General features: G+C 36.7%; 2 protein-coding genes across 3 annotated transcripts in view; one reads left to right on the forward strand and one right to left on the reverse strand.

Moving 5' to 3' along the window:
- Nucleotides 1-2,266: 2,266 nt before the first annotated feature.
- LOC140141602 (monocarboxylate transporter 13-like) lies at nucleotides 2,267-6,122 on the reverse strand. Its single transcript, XM_072163513.1, has 3 exons — nucleotides 5,962-6,122; nucleotides 5,633-5,779; nucleotides 2,267-3,105 (listed from the first exon to the last, which is right to left on the reverse strand). Exons 1-3 carry the CDS (start codon nucleotides 6,116-6,118, stop codon nucleotides 2,267-2,269), a joined length of 1,143 nt encoding a protein of 380 aa, XP_072019614.1. The 5' UTR covers nucleotides 6,119-6,122.
- Nucleotides 6,123-11,611: 5,489 nt separating this feature from the next.
- LOC140141110 (uncharacterized) overlaps nucleotides 11,612-18,774 on the forward strand; it is a 66,933-nt gene continuing 59,770 nt past the window's right edge. For both annotated transcript variants that reach the window (XM_072162894.1, XM_072162895.1), the window contains exons 1-3: nucleotides 11,612-11,711; nucleotides 12,219-12,386; nucleotides 15,324-15,446. In XM_072162894.1, coding sequence (XP_072018995.1) covers nucleotides 12,317-12,386; nucleotides 15,324-15,446 — 193 coding nt within the window. In that variant the 5' untranslated portion in view covers nucleotides 11,612-11,711; nucleotides 12,219-12,316. The remainder of the gene's footprint in view (nucleotides 11,712-12,218; nucleotides 12,387-15,323; nucleotides 15,447-18,774) is intronic.

Consider the following 18,774-nt stretch of genomic DNA (forward strand, 5'->3'; position numbering starts at 1 on the left):
GTCTTACCGTAGAAGGGCGTAAAACTGCAATGAAGAGGTTTTGATTTCTTACGTCTAACACCCGACTAACTATTAACAAAGCTCTTCAGAGCCCAGGTTCAGAACATCCAGCATGATTTATTCCAGAATATAATGAACAGTAACAGGGAGAATAGGCAGACAACTATTTTTGTGAACATTCACAAAGAGTGTTTTTAAACTTCGCTCACAGTCCTATTGTGCAGGGACTCAATCAGTGACGTGATTCGAGTGATGAAGTTGTGATTCATGGCACATAAAGCCTTGTGCCAATCCCGGTCATATACTTTCTTAAAGTCGATGAAGTTACGATGGGGTTCTTTCTGATGGTCAATATATTTCTCGCCTATGAATCTCAAGCTCTGTAGTAATCCAGAGGATGATTTAAGCACGTCCCAGCAAGTCTTGCGGTTAGCACAGCTGTGTGAGTGAACATGACACCACTGCCCATCCACTGCATACACATGTGCATGGTTAAATTGGAATTTGGACAGATATATTTACAGTAAAAACACCTTCAAAAAGTTGGTCGATTTCACATTTTATGTTATCTGCAGAAGGTGTGAATTATCCTTCATGCATACATCACTTTAGATCTGAAATCGACCAAGTAATAATGACACACGGGCAATTCTAAAACAACATCTTTTGCACAGAGTTTAATGGGATTTGAAAAGTTGAAACTCTAGTAATAACACTTTTACAGTGCATGATGGGGCTTCCTTAAATCATCCTCTGGTAGTAATCCAGCTTGCTCTTCTGAAAGTACGTCTTGTGTCTTCATGCGTTTCAGACAAATGTGGAGAAAAAACTTCCTTGGATCGCTGAAAAGGTTTATTATGTTTGATTAAGTTTGATGCTTAAAAACCTGTACAGATCCTCTACTCCAAAAGACATCACGGGTAGAAACAGGACACACCCCATTAATATGAATGAAATATCGTAAGAACCCGTGTTGTCAAACAGCCAACCTGTATTCAAACAATAAAAGAAAAACGGTTATGTTTGGTTCTCGGAGATGTCCGAGCAATTTGTTATTACATGAGAATAAATAAAAAGAAAATTACTGGAAATTATAACAATGTACGCCATGACACGTAAGAGACTAATATTGGAGTCTTGCTTCTTCGTTCGAAGCAAACACAAACTTTGCACTATTATTCTGTATAATTACCTATAAGGTTTTGAGATAAAAGACGAATTATTACTGCATATTTAAATTATTAATCATACAATTGAGAACATATTATGAAAGCATTATACCGCAGAATTATATCTACAAGGACGTATATGCCTGAGGTTTTTGATTTTGAAGACAGAAACGACAGGCAGATACCCTCGAAACATTTCATTAGAATGGCATGAAAATAATTATGATAATACTTGTTTGTACAGCCGCCTGTATCAGTAATATGTTCAAACTCCAAATAATGCTCTGTGCAGGGTGTCTTCCTTTCTTCTCTTTCGTCAAAAAAAGCAAAACACTAATGACATGCTTTTAGAAGGAATTCTCTGGTATTCATTCACTCTAGACTTGTTAAACATATATCCCTACATATATTCCAAAAAAAGGAGAAAGGGAAAGAGAATGATTCTTAAAGGGTTCTTAAAAATTGTCACGTATGCAGAACACATGACCTTTTCAGAACCACTTTGGAGTATTAACCCCATGAGAACTACCTTGCGATTGGCCAAAAAGAAATGTTCATTATCAATTCGACCAATCAGCAACATTGTTAGAATAATTTCACTACGCAAAAAAATTGGGGTGAATTATTTTCAATGCTCCATTCTGAAAATATAATGTATTATTGACCAAGCAGAGGCAATGTTAGATCGGCATGTAGTGCTCAGGGGGTTAAATGGTTCACTCACCTTGTCAGAACCCTATTGGGTTATCTGTATACAAATTTAAGATTCTTCAGGACACTGATCTCAAGAACCTATAGACCACTTGGCATGTGACGTCATTGCCCGGCAGTATGCGCGCGAATTATGGCAATTTCTATTGTTCTTTGCCCTGCAATGTGCGTACGCATCGTAGTTTGCTAAGGGCACGTGCATTTTAAATCACCCGCCACATTCCATATAGTACAAGAAAGCCATTGAACAGTGTAGCGGCTCATTGAAGCATATCGATAGTCGAGTCCCTCGCCTTTATTGATAAACAGTGATGTCAAGTGGTCTATACGTTTTACGGGTTCTACTTCACAGAAGCGGTTTTCATAAGAGTTTAAATAGGCATTGCTTAATTACCTGAAGTGAATCCTCCTGCAATTGCCCCGACTCCAAAAACTACATAATACCATGCGAATGCGTCAGTTACTACATCCTTAGTCTCCAACGTATCATTCATGACAGCAAAACCAGCTATGAAACCAATCCCCATTATAAAGTTATACACAATATTACAAACAGCCATTCCTGTGAAGGAATCTATTAATGGATCAATTGCAAGAGATATCCCGCTGATGATACATGTAATGTACAAAACTACTCGATTTGATTTTATTATTATTTTCAAGACAGGGAAGGTCAGTTTTCCTAGAATATTACTAAGTCCTCCGATGGTTCCAAGGAATGAAGCTGTTATTGGAGCTATTCCTTTGTCCTCTGCATCAGGGACAAGGTATATTAGCCAACTAGCGTAACTCCACCCAAAAGTGGCAGATAGAACGAGTACATTATCGAAGGTTATATTTTTCAATAATTCCATGTTAAACATATTACTTATGAATGTTGTAATTCGCTTCATCAGCGATACCCTCTTGTTGCTCTGCGCTGTTTCATCAGATTCAATATGGCTATCACTAATTTGGCAATATTCCGTTGCAATCGTCAGCCTTAGTCTTTGATGATACTTAATTAAGTCTCCACAGACCACGGAATGGAATGTTACAGCCCCAAGTATCCACAAAGCACCACGCCATCCATATGTGTCCAATAGGAGCTGGGTAAATGGTGGTAGAGCTATAACACCAATTGACATTCCACAGGTGGCAATGGAATTTGCCGTACTAATTGTATCATCATTGAAGTAATCTGGTAGTACTCCTAGAGCTATGACTTTTGATATAGCCAGAAAACCTGTATTTTTTAACAAAGTTGTAAAGAAAAGATTAAAATCCAGTTTATAGGTCGAAGTACCCAGGGGCGTAGCCAGCTTTCTTGGTCAGGGGTGGCAAAATAAAATTTCGAGGGCACAGACGAAAAATAAATTGCAGTTGCATCATACATACCGGTACATAACCGTTTTTGTTTTTAGAGAGACTGCACATGACATGTCTTGGAGCTTCCAAAAAGGCTTTACTGGAACGATGTGCCCGCGTAGCGCGCACAATTTGTGTAGGCCCTATTTGTTTTTTGCCCATGATTGGGATGAAAGGGGCTACGTTGTGACAATGTGCGCGCACAGCGAGCAAATTGTTTTTTATTTTACACTATTTTGGCCCATGATCTGGTTGAATTTAGGTGGAAAAGGGGCTCCTTGCCCTTTTTCTTTTCCTTTGCCCTCCAGATTTTCTCTTCCTTTTTTGCCAGAGGGGCACTTTTTTCTTTCATTTTTTTGTCAGGGGTGGCACTCTGCCCCCCTTGCCCCCCTGCTGGCTACGCTACTGGAAGTACCTTATTGTGTGTAGATTATCTCCTTGCATCAACCGCATGCAGGTCAATTGCCGCGAAGACAAAATATCAGGGGGAACAAAACCCCGAGGAATGTTAATCCTTTTAGCTCATAAATCTTGTTAGAGAACCGAGAGTCGCAACGGGGACTGGAAAGGCATGAACATATACGCTGGCGAAGTTACGTAATTAATCGGATTAACTACCATAGCAATAAATCAAAACAATTCTGAACATATCGCGCTGCACTGCAAGCAGGTTGAACTAATCACCCGTGTATGTCTGCAATCATAGATTGAATACAATACTGGTCTTTTCAAAGATACTAATTTACAGGTGCAAGTGATCAGCATGATATGGTTCAATGCAGAGGTACCGCGTGAACGTACCAGTGCAGCACGGTATATTCAAAAATTGTTTTGACCTATTGCTATGGTAGTTAATCCGAATATTACGTAACTTCGCCAGCGTATAGAGTACAGGGTGTTCCATAAGAGGCGGGTCCAAGGAATTGTTGCATTTTTAATATGAAACAGATTCATTTGGTTTAGTAGATTTGTAGTAACAATTCAATTTTTAAAATTAAAATGTTACACTTTGTTCTATTTTTTTGTATCAAAAGCTTCCAATTTTTTAAATAGTGTTTCAATTGTGTTTATGCTATTTTGAATAATATACAGTGTATAGTTACGGTTGCCAGGTTACAGTTGCCAGGTATTACCGTAAAATATACATGCTTTCTACCGTATTTTATACAAGATTATGGGCATTTATCGTATTTTACGGTAATTATACTGTACATATGCTTATTATACGGTGAAATACTTGGTGAAATTATGGTTTTTGCGGTAGAATGCTGACAACTTGGTTGCTATTCTACCGAAAAAAGTACGGTCAAGTTTTTACAGAGTAGACCCATATAACGTAAGGGTATTGTCTCTAACCATTGCACAGTGTCAACACCCTATATTATAAATATTATTTCATAGAGCCATACTCCGTGGGTGAAATCAATATTCTATTGTTGACATAGATAAAGAAAGTTTACATATGCATTGTGAAATACACGTGTGATCGAATATTCAATACAAGCACCTTAATTTTAGGTGAATGGGCTATTTGTGTTCCTTTATATAATTGTAATTCTCAAAATTAAATATATCACAATTTTAACTTACGATTTAAAAATCGTTACGCCAAAAATGCAGTAAAATGTATCCAGAGCCAACAGCAATGGTCGCTAATTAGTGTATTTAATTTCAAGTTAGTGTATTAAAAACAAAACCTGGGGTTTACCTCAAAACAAATCGAATTTCCTTGTAATAGCAACACCATATGGGATACTAGAGCATGCGCAAATCGTAATAATTTGTAGAATAGAACTTGGTGGTATCTCACATGATAGTCGTACTATGCTTAGCCTGAGTCGCTCGGCCTATCTCGAACAAAATCGCCATGCGTAGCTATTGAAAAACGAGAGGATTCGCCGTACTATCACGGCAATTTTTGACACGAAGATATATGGATGATGACGCTGTGCATTGTTCTCAATAAATACATACATAGGAGCAGTCAAGCGTCTTCTCTGAACCAGATTCTCTCCGTCTCCGAATTTCGTTATTGTTGTTATCTGGATTTTATTCATCTCTTCAATTGAAGACCTGAGCACAAGAAGACGTAAGTCCACTTGGCCCCTCAACATGTATACACTAAAGTTACGTATAGTTTCTTAGGGTTTTATAATGTTTAATTCATGTTCCAGGGTGAAAACATCATGAAAGGTTGTGAAAGATTCGTTTTGGCCCCTGGACATGTATAAAACATTACCAAACCATACGAAACTATACACAACTTGAGTGTATACATATTGAGGGGCCAAGTGGACTACGGTCTTCTTGCGCTCAGGTCTTCAATTGCTTCTCCAACATCATTGTTGCATTTTTAAATATTGTTTGAAAAAAATGTGAAAAAAAAATCAGTTGACTAATCTTACTTTGCATTGCTATCGCAATTACCAAACCAGCTAAATGTTGACATAGCGAAGCCAGTATTAATCCCATACCGGCCACACTTCCTGCAAAGATTATCGTGTATCCGGGATCTATAATACCGGACCGTCGCAAACCTGGCAATAGTAAACCTGAAAATAAGACCAAAAGACAGCTTTGTAACCTTACTCGAAACGTTCTTGTCACAATGACTGACAAGAAATTGATTATAAATATAAGCATTTCAAATGTTGGTTGATGCTTGATATCCTCGTACTTGGAGAACGCATGAAAACTGCTCTTTTTAAATTATTATTCGAGTATATTCACTTACATGAAAAACTACCGATGCCGGGAATTAGAGAAATTGTCAGTCCAATGATCCATGTTTGTGTGACAAACTGTTCGCGTAGAGAAGGTAATAGCACGCCGAGACTTTTCATTATCCCATTTTCTAAAGTGAGCACTACAGTAACACAAAATAAAACCATGTATTTTGGAAAGCGATGAGCTGAATAGGAGTCGAATTTTTCCATTCCGTATTGGTAAAATATAACTCGTTAAAGGAGGATTTCGTGATCCTATCATCCCCCTTTTTATGATATTTTTCAGTAGATATCCACAAAAAAAGCTTATTCCCAAGATTTCAGTTGATTCCGATTTTGCGTTTGCGAGTTATGCATGATTATGTGTATTACACTGCTCCATAGACAATGTGGTGTAATTTCGTTCAGGTATACCATGCAGAACGAAATTCAAATTTCACGATATCTTTGCTAAACGAATTAATCTGCAAGAAATGTCTTGTACATAAACATTATGTAGCCAGAGGTTTCCAGTGATATAAAAATCTCAACTTTTTTTGAGAAATGCCCTTTTAAATGACAAATGTGCGTGCTTCGGTTTTAACGACCAGAAATAACTAAGCCTTCTGGTGGGTGTAAATTTTGTGACTTACATTGCAGCTGCTACGCAAATAAAACTGCATTATGAATAAATGCATGAACAATGTCAATTCGGATATATATATATATATGTGATGCGATCAAGCAAAATCAGTCGGAACTCAGAAATTTTAATTTTGAGATATAGCCAAACAAAGGCAATATTCCCTGTTGTTTCCTGTTGTGTTGGAAAATCTTTAATTGTTCATATCTTTGGAACTGGTTGATCAATTTCAATGGGGTTTTCTGCAAAATCCAGCTTTGTAAATGCTTTTACTATCCTATAAGAAACTGAAAATTTAATATTTCCGACTCATTTTGCTTGATCGCATCACACATACTATAGTAAGCTACAAAGTTAATTTATACTGTCTGATAATGAAATGTTACTTAATTACAATACTAAAGACATGTATAAGACTGTAAATGCTCTTTTGAATAAGAACTCATGTGACCTTCCAGATAGTAGCTCTCCAACTACATTAGCTAATGATTTCTGTAAATATATATTTCATTGTTAAAGTGAAAACAATTCGTGCTATATTTATGTTGTCCATACTACCTCATCAAATACTACTTTCCACTGTACTACATCAAGCACATGGGAGGGATTTCTTGAATAATTTGATGCTGAAAAAGAGTTATCAAAAATAATAACGCAGCGGCCCGCCAAGTCATGTGACCTAGACCCCCTTCCGACCTGGTTGTTAAAGAAACATCTCCATTATCAGTCCCAGAACAACGCCAAATATGGATTAAAAGACCTTTGACCTTGGATGTACAACAGCATGTTATGATCTAATGGGAAACTGTGCACATCAACAAACACCATTTCTATCAAAAGGCAACGGCCGATATAATTTGAAACCACATAAATTACTAGAGTTGGTTCTTCTCTTGGATTTGGACCAAGCTTTAGAATATCGAATGTTGCGTTTTGAAATAAAACAAACCAGAAATTTATCACCCATTGTAAAGATATGGAACATGTACCGAATACATGTACATACATTGGCTGACCTTGTGGATTTCCTGGCCCAGCCATGCTAACCACATAAGGAGATTATACGATTAAGCTAGTGCAGCTATTGTCATAGCAGGGTATTATTATGTAATACTCCTGATCCATATTTGGCGTTCTCTTGGACTGATTATCTTTCTCCCTACTTTAACCAACTTTAGCTTCGTAGGGCTACCATATCACGCCTATGCTGAATAAAGTGTTCCTTGACAAACACCTGCTCTACCGGCCTGTGTCCAATCTGCCCATGTTGGTAAATTGATTGAAAAACGGTTGTCTCTACTCAGGTCAGTATGTCAAGCATTTGTAGTGCAATAAACTTTGCATAAAAGTTAGCATTTTGGTAACAAAAGTTATGTATATAGGGCAAGGAAAGAAATGAGGTATATATTCTAGCGGTACCTCTTTTCTTATCATAAATAACGTACCGCTTATCTTGAGTAACTGAAATTCCAGTGTAGTAACTGGATTCCTTGCCCCTATAAAATACAAAACTTTTGTTACCAGCGTGTTATTATTTTTAGAGGAAAAATGCATAAATAGTCACAAATTTATCAAGGGGTGTAGTACCACCTTAAAGCCATATTGTAACATTTCCATAAAAATAGATTGGTATTTCGTTTCCAGATGTTGTCAGATATGTCTCCTTTTAATTTTGAGCCGAACAACTGAGATAAAGCAAATAAAATTGGAATTGGTGTCACTCCGTCGGTGGTGCTACGGTACTGTCCTTCGATGGGTGTGTACCGTCCCCACGCTATATACGTACTGTGGGGATGAACACCGCATACGCGTTCGACAAATATTTCCATCGTAATAGTAACCGTCTTATTAATATTATTTTGCAGAAAAACACAGAATATTGAAAAATTATTTCGAGCGTCCTCCTCAGCAAATGTTACAATATGGTTTTAACCCAGGTTAAATAAGAATGAAATGAAATAAATCATTATATATCAAGGACGCAAGATGCTCATTTAACTATTTTTTTCGGCAAACATAATACCAACAGACTTGTACCCGAGTCCAGCTTGTCCGAGTCCGAGCCGAGCCGAGTCCATTTGTATCCGAGTCCGAGCCAAGTCCGAGTCCTTTTGTGTCCGAGTCCGGACTCGAGTCCAAGTCCAGGGTGCTGAGTCCGAGCCAAGTCCGAGTCCAACAAAAATAAGACCCGAGTCCGGACTCGAGTCCGGCTCGAGTCCGGACTCGGGGTGAGAGTCCATGCCCGGTGGTGGTGGTGGGGGGGGGGGGGCTCATTCAACTTTAATGTGACAGGTATCTACCTATTGGCATTGCTTAGTTTGGGTACCGGTATAACAAAATGAAAAAGGGGTAATTGGGTATAAAATTTTGAAAGAAGGGGTCATTTGGTACAACATTTTGAAAAAATGGGTTATTATTTGCAAAAATGGAGCAAAATTTTATATTTTATTTGAAAAATTTACAATACAAATTTGCTGAAAAAGGTCAATTTTAAAGTTTCCGCATAATTTTATGGCATTTTGATGATAAAATTGTTAATGTGATGAGAAGGTCACTCACTGCATCACACCACACCCCACTCTACCAAACCCCACCCAACACTGTTGACTCAACCAACCAACTGTACACACTTTCTTCAAAAGCCATGTCCATGAACAGGTTACTCCTGAAGGTAAAAACTAAATGTATCAGACCACCTAGTACCTGTATCAGACAGCAGGCATGTGGGGGTATTTTGTGTGTGTGTGTAGCACACTACATGTAAACTCACAGTTAACTTAATTGCGCCTAGGGACAAGGCTGTAGGTATGCCAGGTGAATTCAAATTTGCCATCAAACTGCATCATTTTATATATTAAATTAAAGCCCTTGAGTAAAGAAAGTCAAAACTGAAAACCGTTTTCTCATAGCACTTTCCGTAGCAAAGTTACATCTTGTCAAAGATTGACTTTCATCAAAAAGATTCAGCTAACAAAACAGTATTTCGGTCATAGACATACCACCTAGACCTATGACTGCCCATCCCTTACCACAGTGGGAGGTGAAGCCCCGTATCCAAGGTGATATTGACGGGGTTACTAGGCGCGGGGATAATTGCGTATATTCTGACGCTCTCGGTTGCGTGGTTACTGCGCCGTTATAACCCGAGTCAAATGCAACATGTTCTGCAGACGAGAACATTATCTGCTTGCTTGCGTCTAGGTATGCGTCCTTGTTCAAGTCGTTGCTAAGCAGTGTCGGCTTCACTACGCGAGTCAAAGTCACTGGTCTAGGTACTAGTTTGTCTGGGATTTCGGTGGTGTTTCTAGATCTTAGTCTCATGATGATAGCAGCTTTTCTATGTGGAACTGCTATCAAAATCCAGGTCAAAATCCCTCTAAAATTCCATGTGCGAGTGTCTCATCGCCATAAAAAATCATATATTTGGGTCAAGTGAAGTATAGACAACATACTAGTATTTATGTAGGTTTCCTTGACCTACCTGTTCTTTTAAATTTCTACGTAAATATGTAATGTGTTCTAGGCGAATTTGGCTGACTAGCAGATAGGTTTGCCTGGCATACGCTGTGTGCAGTATTACATGTAAATGAATTGCAATATATTCAAATACATTATAGAAAATTAACATCATCATCATTATAATAATAATAATACTAACAGAAATTCACCTTTATAATTCTAAACATATTTTCAAAATTGGCCCACACAAATGTCATGTGTACTCACTTACTGAGCACATGCAAACTATAGCCCTACAGAGTGGGAGCTGAGATGTATGGTCCAGTGTGCATGTTTCTCTTTCAAGAGCTTAATGGATTGGAAAGTTCCATGAAAGAAGTCTTACATTGTATAAATTTTTATACAGTTCAAATATTTAATAAAATGATGCATTTGATTAATTATCAATTATTTCATTTTAAATGATAACAAAAATATGATTCTGCTAAGTGACAGATAAATCTAAATAATTTGGTGGATATGTAGGAATAATAACAGGTCACAGATTTGACAGCCCCAATTAATTTGGAAAATGGCCAAATAAGTAAAGTCAACAAATTTGAGATCTATTTTTACATTTTTAGATAATCATTTCACATTTTACATAGATTTGGACATTGGACTGGACTCGGACCGGACTCGCCTTCGAGTCCGAGTCCTTTGTGTCCGAGTCCGAGCCGAGCCGAGTCTTTTGTGTCCGAGTCCGAGCCAAGTCCGAGTCCAACAAAAGTGGACTCGAGTCTGGACTCGAGTCCGAGTCCGGACTGGAACGATACATCTCTGAATACCAATAAGAATATACACAAACTTTCTAATAGAAGTTTTAATGAGTGAATGATCCCGGTATACTCATCTCAACATTGTATGCATGTAATATACCCACTTGCAGGTTACAACTGAAAATATTATGAAACAAGGAAGCGAGTTTAAAAGGCTCTCCATAACTCATTTTAACATGTCTTTTGTATCATGATGCGGCCTAGTTTGTTTTTCTCTCGAAATATCTGTATGAAATCAAGCAATAATGGATTAAACAAAGCCATAGGAAAAACAAAAAGAACATTTCCCCCAAAATACCTGAAACTGTATTGACCTTAAACGCAAAGTAAAATTCGTATTGCCAGATAACCTAAAATTACCAAAGATTACCAAAAATCCCACAATCCTTTGCGGAGAAACCTATAGTCGATGCGCAGACGGTCATTGTGCACGTTGAACAGCGCAGAAACCATGTGCGTGTTGTCGATGACGTAATCACAGGTTTAATTTCAAAGACTTTCGGGAATTACCAAAGTGGTCTACTGAGTTGAAAAACATCACGTGATGAAAACTGAACTCGGGTAAGGCCTCGAAAGGTGTGTGCAACATCTGTGTTACTTTGTTATATATATTGATATGCACCAATAGTATCAATATTCATTGATCTTTTGTTTTAAATATTTTAATGCATTAGACCTCGACCGACGTTTACCTACAATAGGTAAGACTTGAACCCGTCAATAATGCTTTATTGATAAATAACACCTTTATTGAATACAGGTGACTCCATATACGTGTAAGCAAAATCAGTTTTCATTTCCTCGTCCGTGCCGGGGTGCAGCTGACAAGTATATTTTGCTTTGGTGTTGGAGCATTTAAGTAAGTACCACATTGCATTTTCTGTGTTTGTGTTTAAAAGAAAGTTTTATGGGGAAAATAGAGTTAAAACTCAACACGAAATTTTCCATGTGTTCCTTTCAAGTAATATGTGTTACTTTTCGAACGTTTGATAACATTTTTGTAAAATGCTATCCCTGCTTTTACAGATAATCTGATAAGCCTAAAACGGTTACATGTCTTATTACATGTATCAATAAAAATCATAATTCTTTAGGCTTTTTAATCTAATTAATTGCTATTTTTAAATGTGCGTGTTGCTTTTCTCATATCATATACTTTCTTTAGTTTCAATGTTACAGTTTTCAGTATTTAGAAAATAGCTTTTAAGATGTTTTTCCTTCCACTCCCTTCAATCCCCTTCCCTTCCCGTCCCATTCCGTTCGTTCCCCTCCTTCCCTCTTCTTCCTCTTCACCTTCCCCTTCCCTTCCCTTCCTTCCCTGTCCACTTCAGCAATCAGAAATCTGATAACATATTCATTGTTTCAGTTTGGTCTAATACAACATTGGGAGTAAGACATTGCCCCGGTAAAGCTGAGGAGTCGGTTCGTAGGAGTGTTTCGGAGTGTGTAACTCACACATCGACAATGGAGCGGATCTTGTTATTAGTCCTGTTTATGGTTGTCTCAACCAATGCCGAGGGCCTAGGATGTAACGGTAGGTACTAACCTCTTTAAATTCCGAAATCTCAAGTTACAGACAAACACATTATCGATATGTAACACATAAATCAGGTTAGGCACCACATCTTATTTCGTCCAATAGCACTATCGAAGTCCGATTAGGTACCGATGACTCTTTTTTCATACCCTGATGCTGTAATAAATTGTATTTAGCATAATAATTAATATTTGCATAGTGTTAGAGTCATTAATATAAATTAAAATCGAAATCACTATTCAAATATTCAGGGTGCAATAAAAGATTTATTGTTTCCAAACGGGGCACCGATAGTGCTATGGGACCAAATTAAATGTTGTGCCTTAAAGTTGTTGAAGGTTTTTTTAGGATGTCATAATACCGAGTTGTGGCACCGGGTTGAGCCGATACTTGAGTGTGATATTGACACATATTGGAGGGTTTTTTTAAATTATGCTTGTTAATGATTGCCTCAAATAATGCAAAATGTCTAGGATGCAATGGACGGTATGCATGCGCGTCTTTTGATAAATACACAATATCAAATGCTGCAAACATATTTTGGCAACTTAATCATAAAATACGCTATAAATATTAGACCACATTTGAGGTATGTCCTTACTATAGCCATGGATAGTGTAAATGTGTACCAAATGTCTTCAATTGTGGCGTCATTTATTAAAATCTGTTAAAATTTTAGAGGCATATCCACCAAGTGCATCGCCCAAGTCTATTAGACTACATTTTGAGATCTATCCTACTATGACCTGAATAATAAAACTATACACCAACTGGTTTTAACTGGGGCTTCATTTTGAAAAAATTCCATTTTCTCACTGGTACTTCCCCTCAGACTTTATATCTATATTCACGTCTTAAGATGTGAGACACAATGTCAACCCATACATTCTGATAACTTAATTTATAAAGTATACAAGCCCGTGCAAGCGCCTCATTGTAGTCTATATTAGACCACATTTTGAGGTATGTGCTACTGTAAACCAGCAATAGTGTATGTGTACCAAATGGCCTTAGGCACCCCATGCATCGCGTAAGTCTATTAGACTATGGGGTTTGTGCCTCTATAACAAAATAAGTAAATATGTGTACCAAATAGCTTCAATTGTATTGTCATTTTTGAAAAATGTTCCAACTTTTCTGGAGCATATCATCCTCAGGTACCCCATGCATTGCGTAAGTCTAATAGACTATATTTTGAGGTCTATGCTTCTATAACAAAAAATGTGCACCAAATGGCTTTAATTGGGGCTTCATTTTGAAAACAATTCCAATTACTTCGGGGAAACATCCCCTCAGACACCTCCTCCGTCACGCTCCTCAAACACCAAACTCCACTTTTGAAAAAACGTATGACTCCGCCACATTTCAGAACATGTTGATGTACCTGAGTATTAATCTCCTATGGTCCGAATATCACGTGTTAACTTAGAGCCAAATACATTAATTATCGACAGATAAGAATTCAAAGATTTCGTTTCAGGGTGCGTGTTTACCAAATCAGGTATTTCGTTTGAGGGTGAGATTGAAGCAGTGTTTGGACGTTTTTAATATTGACCGTGTGGATTTTTGTGTTAGCCTTGTTTATGGTTGGAAGCTATGACTCTGAAAAAATCACACTGAAAGGGTATTAAATGTGTTTCACACACTCTTAGCGAGAACCAATCAAAGCACACGTTAGAAAACTACCAGAGGGCATTGATTTTATACAATACACGGGCGCGCACTCCACGTACTACGCGCCTTCATGCAGATACACCATCCCTTATCATTATGAAAACAACAAAACGGCAATATACAATGGGCTCTTCCAATTAAAATCCACACTCCCTCTGTGGAAGATTTTGGAAATATCTTCCACATGGGGAATTTGAATTTCAAATGGAATGAGCGCAATAGGCAGCTCCATCTGAATTTCATACACCCTCTGAGGAAGATTCAACCTGAATTTTCTACAGAGGGAGAGTTTCAAATGGAGCTGCCTAATGTGCTCATTCCATTTGAAACTCATACTCCCCCTGTGGTAGATATTTCCAAAATCTTCCACAGGGGCAGTGTGGATTTTAATTGGAAGAGCCCAATTTATAATTCTAATTGAATGCACCCATAAAGGGTTATGCAGGCCACTATTACTAAAAATAACATTATTTGAACCGGACAAAGTTACGTATATAAGGCTTTAAAATAGTTTGTTTTCTCGCAGCTGGTCTGAAAAAGGAAAATGCGGTATGCGGTTTTTCATTTATTTTTATTTTTACGATTTATGGTAACACATACCTCAAAATCACAAATATTTAATGTCAAATCAGTGCAGAGTGGGTTAAATATGAAAAGTTTATGGCGAATCATAATATGATTTTCATATGATTTATTGATTTTATTGCTTGTAAAACAAAAGGTACGGAAAAAAACCTTTTTAACAATTTTGTCATTTATTTTTATTACCCCAATTTGCTCCAAAAACAAAATGCGCTCGTCTTCAAGAATCTTTATTCTGTCCAGTGATACTTTTAAGTGAATATTGTGGGTCGCTTGAAGAATATCCGTTAAATTACTAATTATCCTTTATTTTAATTATGGCATGTTTTTGTTTATAAGACATACTGTTTTGATCCTAAAACAATTAATTGCTACTATCAATTTCTGCAACCACTGTTCTTTGTAAAGGAAAACAATATACTACACGCCTTATTTGTTAGATCCCAATAGCTTCTGGCTATTCGCCAGCGAAGTGTAACGTGTATGTCAACTGGATCACGCTTTAGAGTTCTGTACCACGATCGAAATGATCGCAACACAAAGTCTATGACATGTACTACCAATTCCAAAAGGTGCGTGATCCAGTTGCCAAGGAGATACCACTTCGCTGGCGAATTAAGCAACATAAATGCGTTATTATAATTTGTGCTTAATCCGTATTCTACATGTCATTTTTAGTGCCCAGATCATGTGCGGATCTCAGGGCGGCAGGTTTTACGGCTTCCGGTGAATTTATGATCGATCCAGATGGTAAAAACAATGGCGAAGAGCCTTTCCTTGTCGAATGCGACCTGGAAAAGGGTAAGTTCATGCTCTTTGCCTATTTTTTTTCTATGTATGTTAACCCCCTGAGCACTACCTGCCGACCTAACATTGCCTCTGGTTGGTCAATTACATGATATCTTTATTTTAATCGCCAATCAGAATGGAGCTTTGCAAATAATTCACCCCATTTTTTTGCGTGGTGAAATTATTCTAACAATGTTGCTGATTGGTTCAATTGTTTAATGAAAACTTCTTTTTAGCCAATCGGCAGGTATTTCTACAGGGGTTAACATTGTTTGTTGACCGGGCTGTGTGTGGGGGTGGATGTTGGGACGAAGGGGTGGGGTGTAGGAAATGGTGCTTGTTGAGTAAGGTGTGAGTAGGGCGGTATGCTGTGGTGTGACATGTGTATATCGATTTTACCTTATAGCATAATTCCAGTAAACAGAAAGCGTTTAATAGAGAACATTTCGGGATATATAGGATATATAATATTTTAATAACATTCTAAAAACATTTTTGAAAACTTCATCCAAAACATTCCAAAATAATATTATTTTAAGTATTGACAAAAATATTTGTGCAAAAATGTTTGCACACAAATATTTTACAATAACATATTGACCACGTTGTTAAAATGTTATTGTAATGCTTCTTCATATGAAGCGTTTTAAAAACGTTTTCATGACCTTTATATAATCCGACAGTTAATGTTATTAAAACGGTCAAATTTAAGTTAAATTATTCAATAATGTGCTCAGATGATTATCATACAACCAAATTACTGCAACAAAGTTCCAGATGGTGTGTCATACCAATTCCTCAACAAAAAGGCGTCAACCAATAATGCTGATATATAGAATTAAATGATCTGGAATGAGCGTTTTGAGCGTTTAGACCTTATTTTTTGGGACATGAGAGCACATCAGACATATCGAATTGCATTCTGAATACGAAGAATGTCTTTCTGATATCAAATAATTTTCATTTTTGAAATTCATGATATAATACAAATTTTATGACAAATTATTAAAATTTAATATTTTTCATTTTTTTTAAATATATAACAGTACTCGAAGGAAATTTTATAAATCTAATGATATATTCTTAAAGAGTATGTAGCTGGGAGGAAAAGCCGACGATCAATTGAAAAGTTTGACCTTTCATATTAAAGATATGGATTTTTTCCCAAAAAGACCTAAACCTAAAATCCATATCTTCAATACGAAAGGTCAAAATTTTCAATTGATCGTCGGCTTTTCATCCCACCTACATACACTTTAAGTATAAATCATCAGATTTATAAAGTTTTCTTCGAGTACAGTTAAATATCAAAAATATCAATTTTTAATCATTTGCCATAAAATGTGTATTATATTGTGAATTTAAAAAAATCAAAATGATTTAATATCAAAAGGACATTCTTCGTATTATGCAATTCGATATGTCTGATGTGCTCTAATGTCCCACAATAAATACTGTCCAAACGTTCATACCCCATCCCTTAAGGTTACAAGGGTTTTTTTAAGAAATGGAACAATGTAATGATGTAAATAAAGCTATTTTATTGCTTTATTTAAAAATCATTAATTACGGACGTATCAACAAAACAAAGCAAGAAAAACACAGATGTAATTTTTTTTTTATTTCTACGCCTGATTCCATCTCGCCACGATTTGTTGATCGATAAATAAAAATAAATTTGAATAGTATATTGAAAGTTATTGATTTCAGGTGTGGCGGATAATCTAAATACACGTAGAGAAATAATTTGCATAATGTGATGTTGTGAACAAATAAAATCGATCATGCAAGCAATTAATTGTTGGCATTCACGTATCCCTTTTCCATAATTGTGATTGAAATTGTGATTTTGGATGTAATACCCATATATTCGCTGTAGAAGTAACGCAATAATCGGATTAACTACATTAATTGTATATGAATACAATTTTTGACTATATCGCCCTGCGCTACACGGTTCACGCGGTACCTATGCATTGAACCATATTATGATGATCACTCGCTGTAAGAGTAGTATCTTTGAAAAGAGCGGTATTGTATTCAATATATGATTGCACACATACACAGGTGATGAGTGCAGCCTGCTTATAGTGGAGGGCGATATAGTCAAAATTGTATTGTATTGTAAGAAGACAAAACCGATGAGAAAATGATCAGTGTTTGGTGTTTTCACAATGCGTGCACATGTTTGCTTACATCTAAGACCCAATATCGTGACGTCGCGGGAAAACTGTCTCAGAATACCCCAACACGGTGGGATAGTTTACGATAAACACGAATTAACTAATTTTCCTATAGTACTTTGTTTCAACCAACGTTTACCAGTGGAAATGAAAAGCCACACAGGAACGATTTTTTAAACTTTGGCCCTTTTTACGTTTTGATACATTTAAATAATAGCCATTATACTCGGTTAATCATAAGCCAAATTTGGAATATTCAATCGAAACAGAATTTATTTCTGCACATTATGACACCTCATTTGTTGCAATGGTCGCAGCATACATTTAAATAAAAGTAACTCAAGATTTGAAAATTGCAGCAAAGTTCTATTTAGAGAATAAACGATAGAAATTTTTACTTTGACTATCCTCTACCGTGTGATAGATGACAGGCAGGTCCAATATTTTGAGTAGTGGATGCCGGCGCATACAACGCAATACAAACGCGCACCTCTATGAGCGTGTTACGCGTTATCAACACTCATGATGACGTGGGGTCGTCTAACAGCCTGATAGACGACACCCAAAATCATGCGATTGTCCAATCAGATTATATGTCTACGTAATAGACCACTCCCGAAGAATGTTTTGTATTCAGTGTCCATCGAAGGAAATGTTTTCTGCGCTTATTGGATTAATTTTCTTATTATTATTATAATTATTATTTCTTAAATTTGGATGAGGTCAAAACATGGAATAATCAGTCATTTTTTTACATCAGTGGTCATTGTTTACTCAACCCCATATTAAAACATTCCAGGTGCAATGTTTTCTGTGACCAAGAAGGTCACAAGAAGTGGAAGAACAAGGGTTTAATATATCTGCTAGTATGAACACCTCCCAATTAGTAAATTTTGAATCTAACTTATCCACTGATAGGACAACTTGCAATTATTGTAGGCCATTAGGACCTTGTTAGTCAGAAAACAATATTGAAATCTTCATGTTTCAATTTGACATTACGTGAATAATGATCACTGATGTGAATAATGACAATTGTTATTGACCATCACATGTTTTGATACCCACCAAAGCATGAAACAAAACAAATATTCCAATGAGAGCTAATAAGATTTCCTTCAATGGATACCGAATACAAGGCAATAGAATTTTGCTGC

Source organism: Amphiura filiformis, chromosome 19, assembly GCF_039555335.1.
Source record: "Amphiura filiformis chromosome 19, Afil_fr2py, whole genome shotgun sequence".
In the NCBI taxonomy this organism is placed as follows: domain Eukaryota; kingdom Metazoa; phylum Echinodermata; class Ophiuroidea; order Amphilepidida; family Amphiuridae; genus Amphiura; species Amphiura filiformis.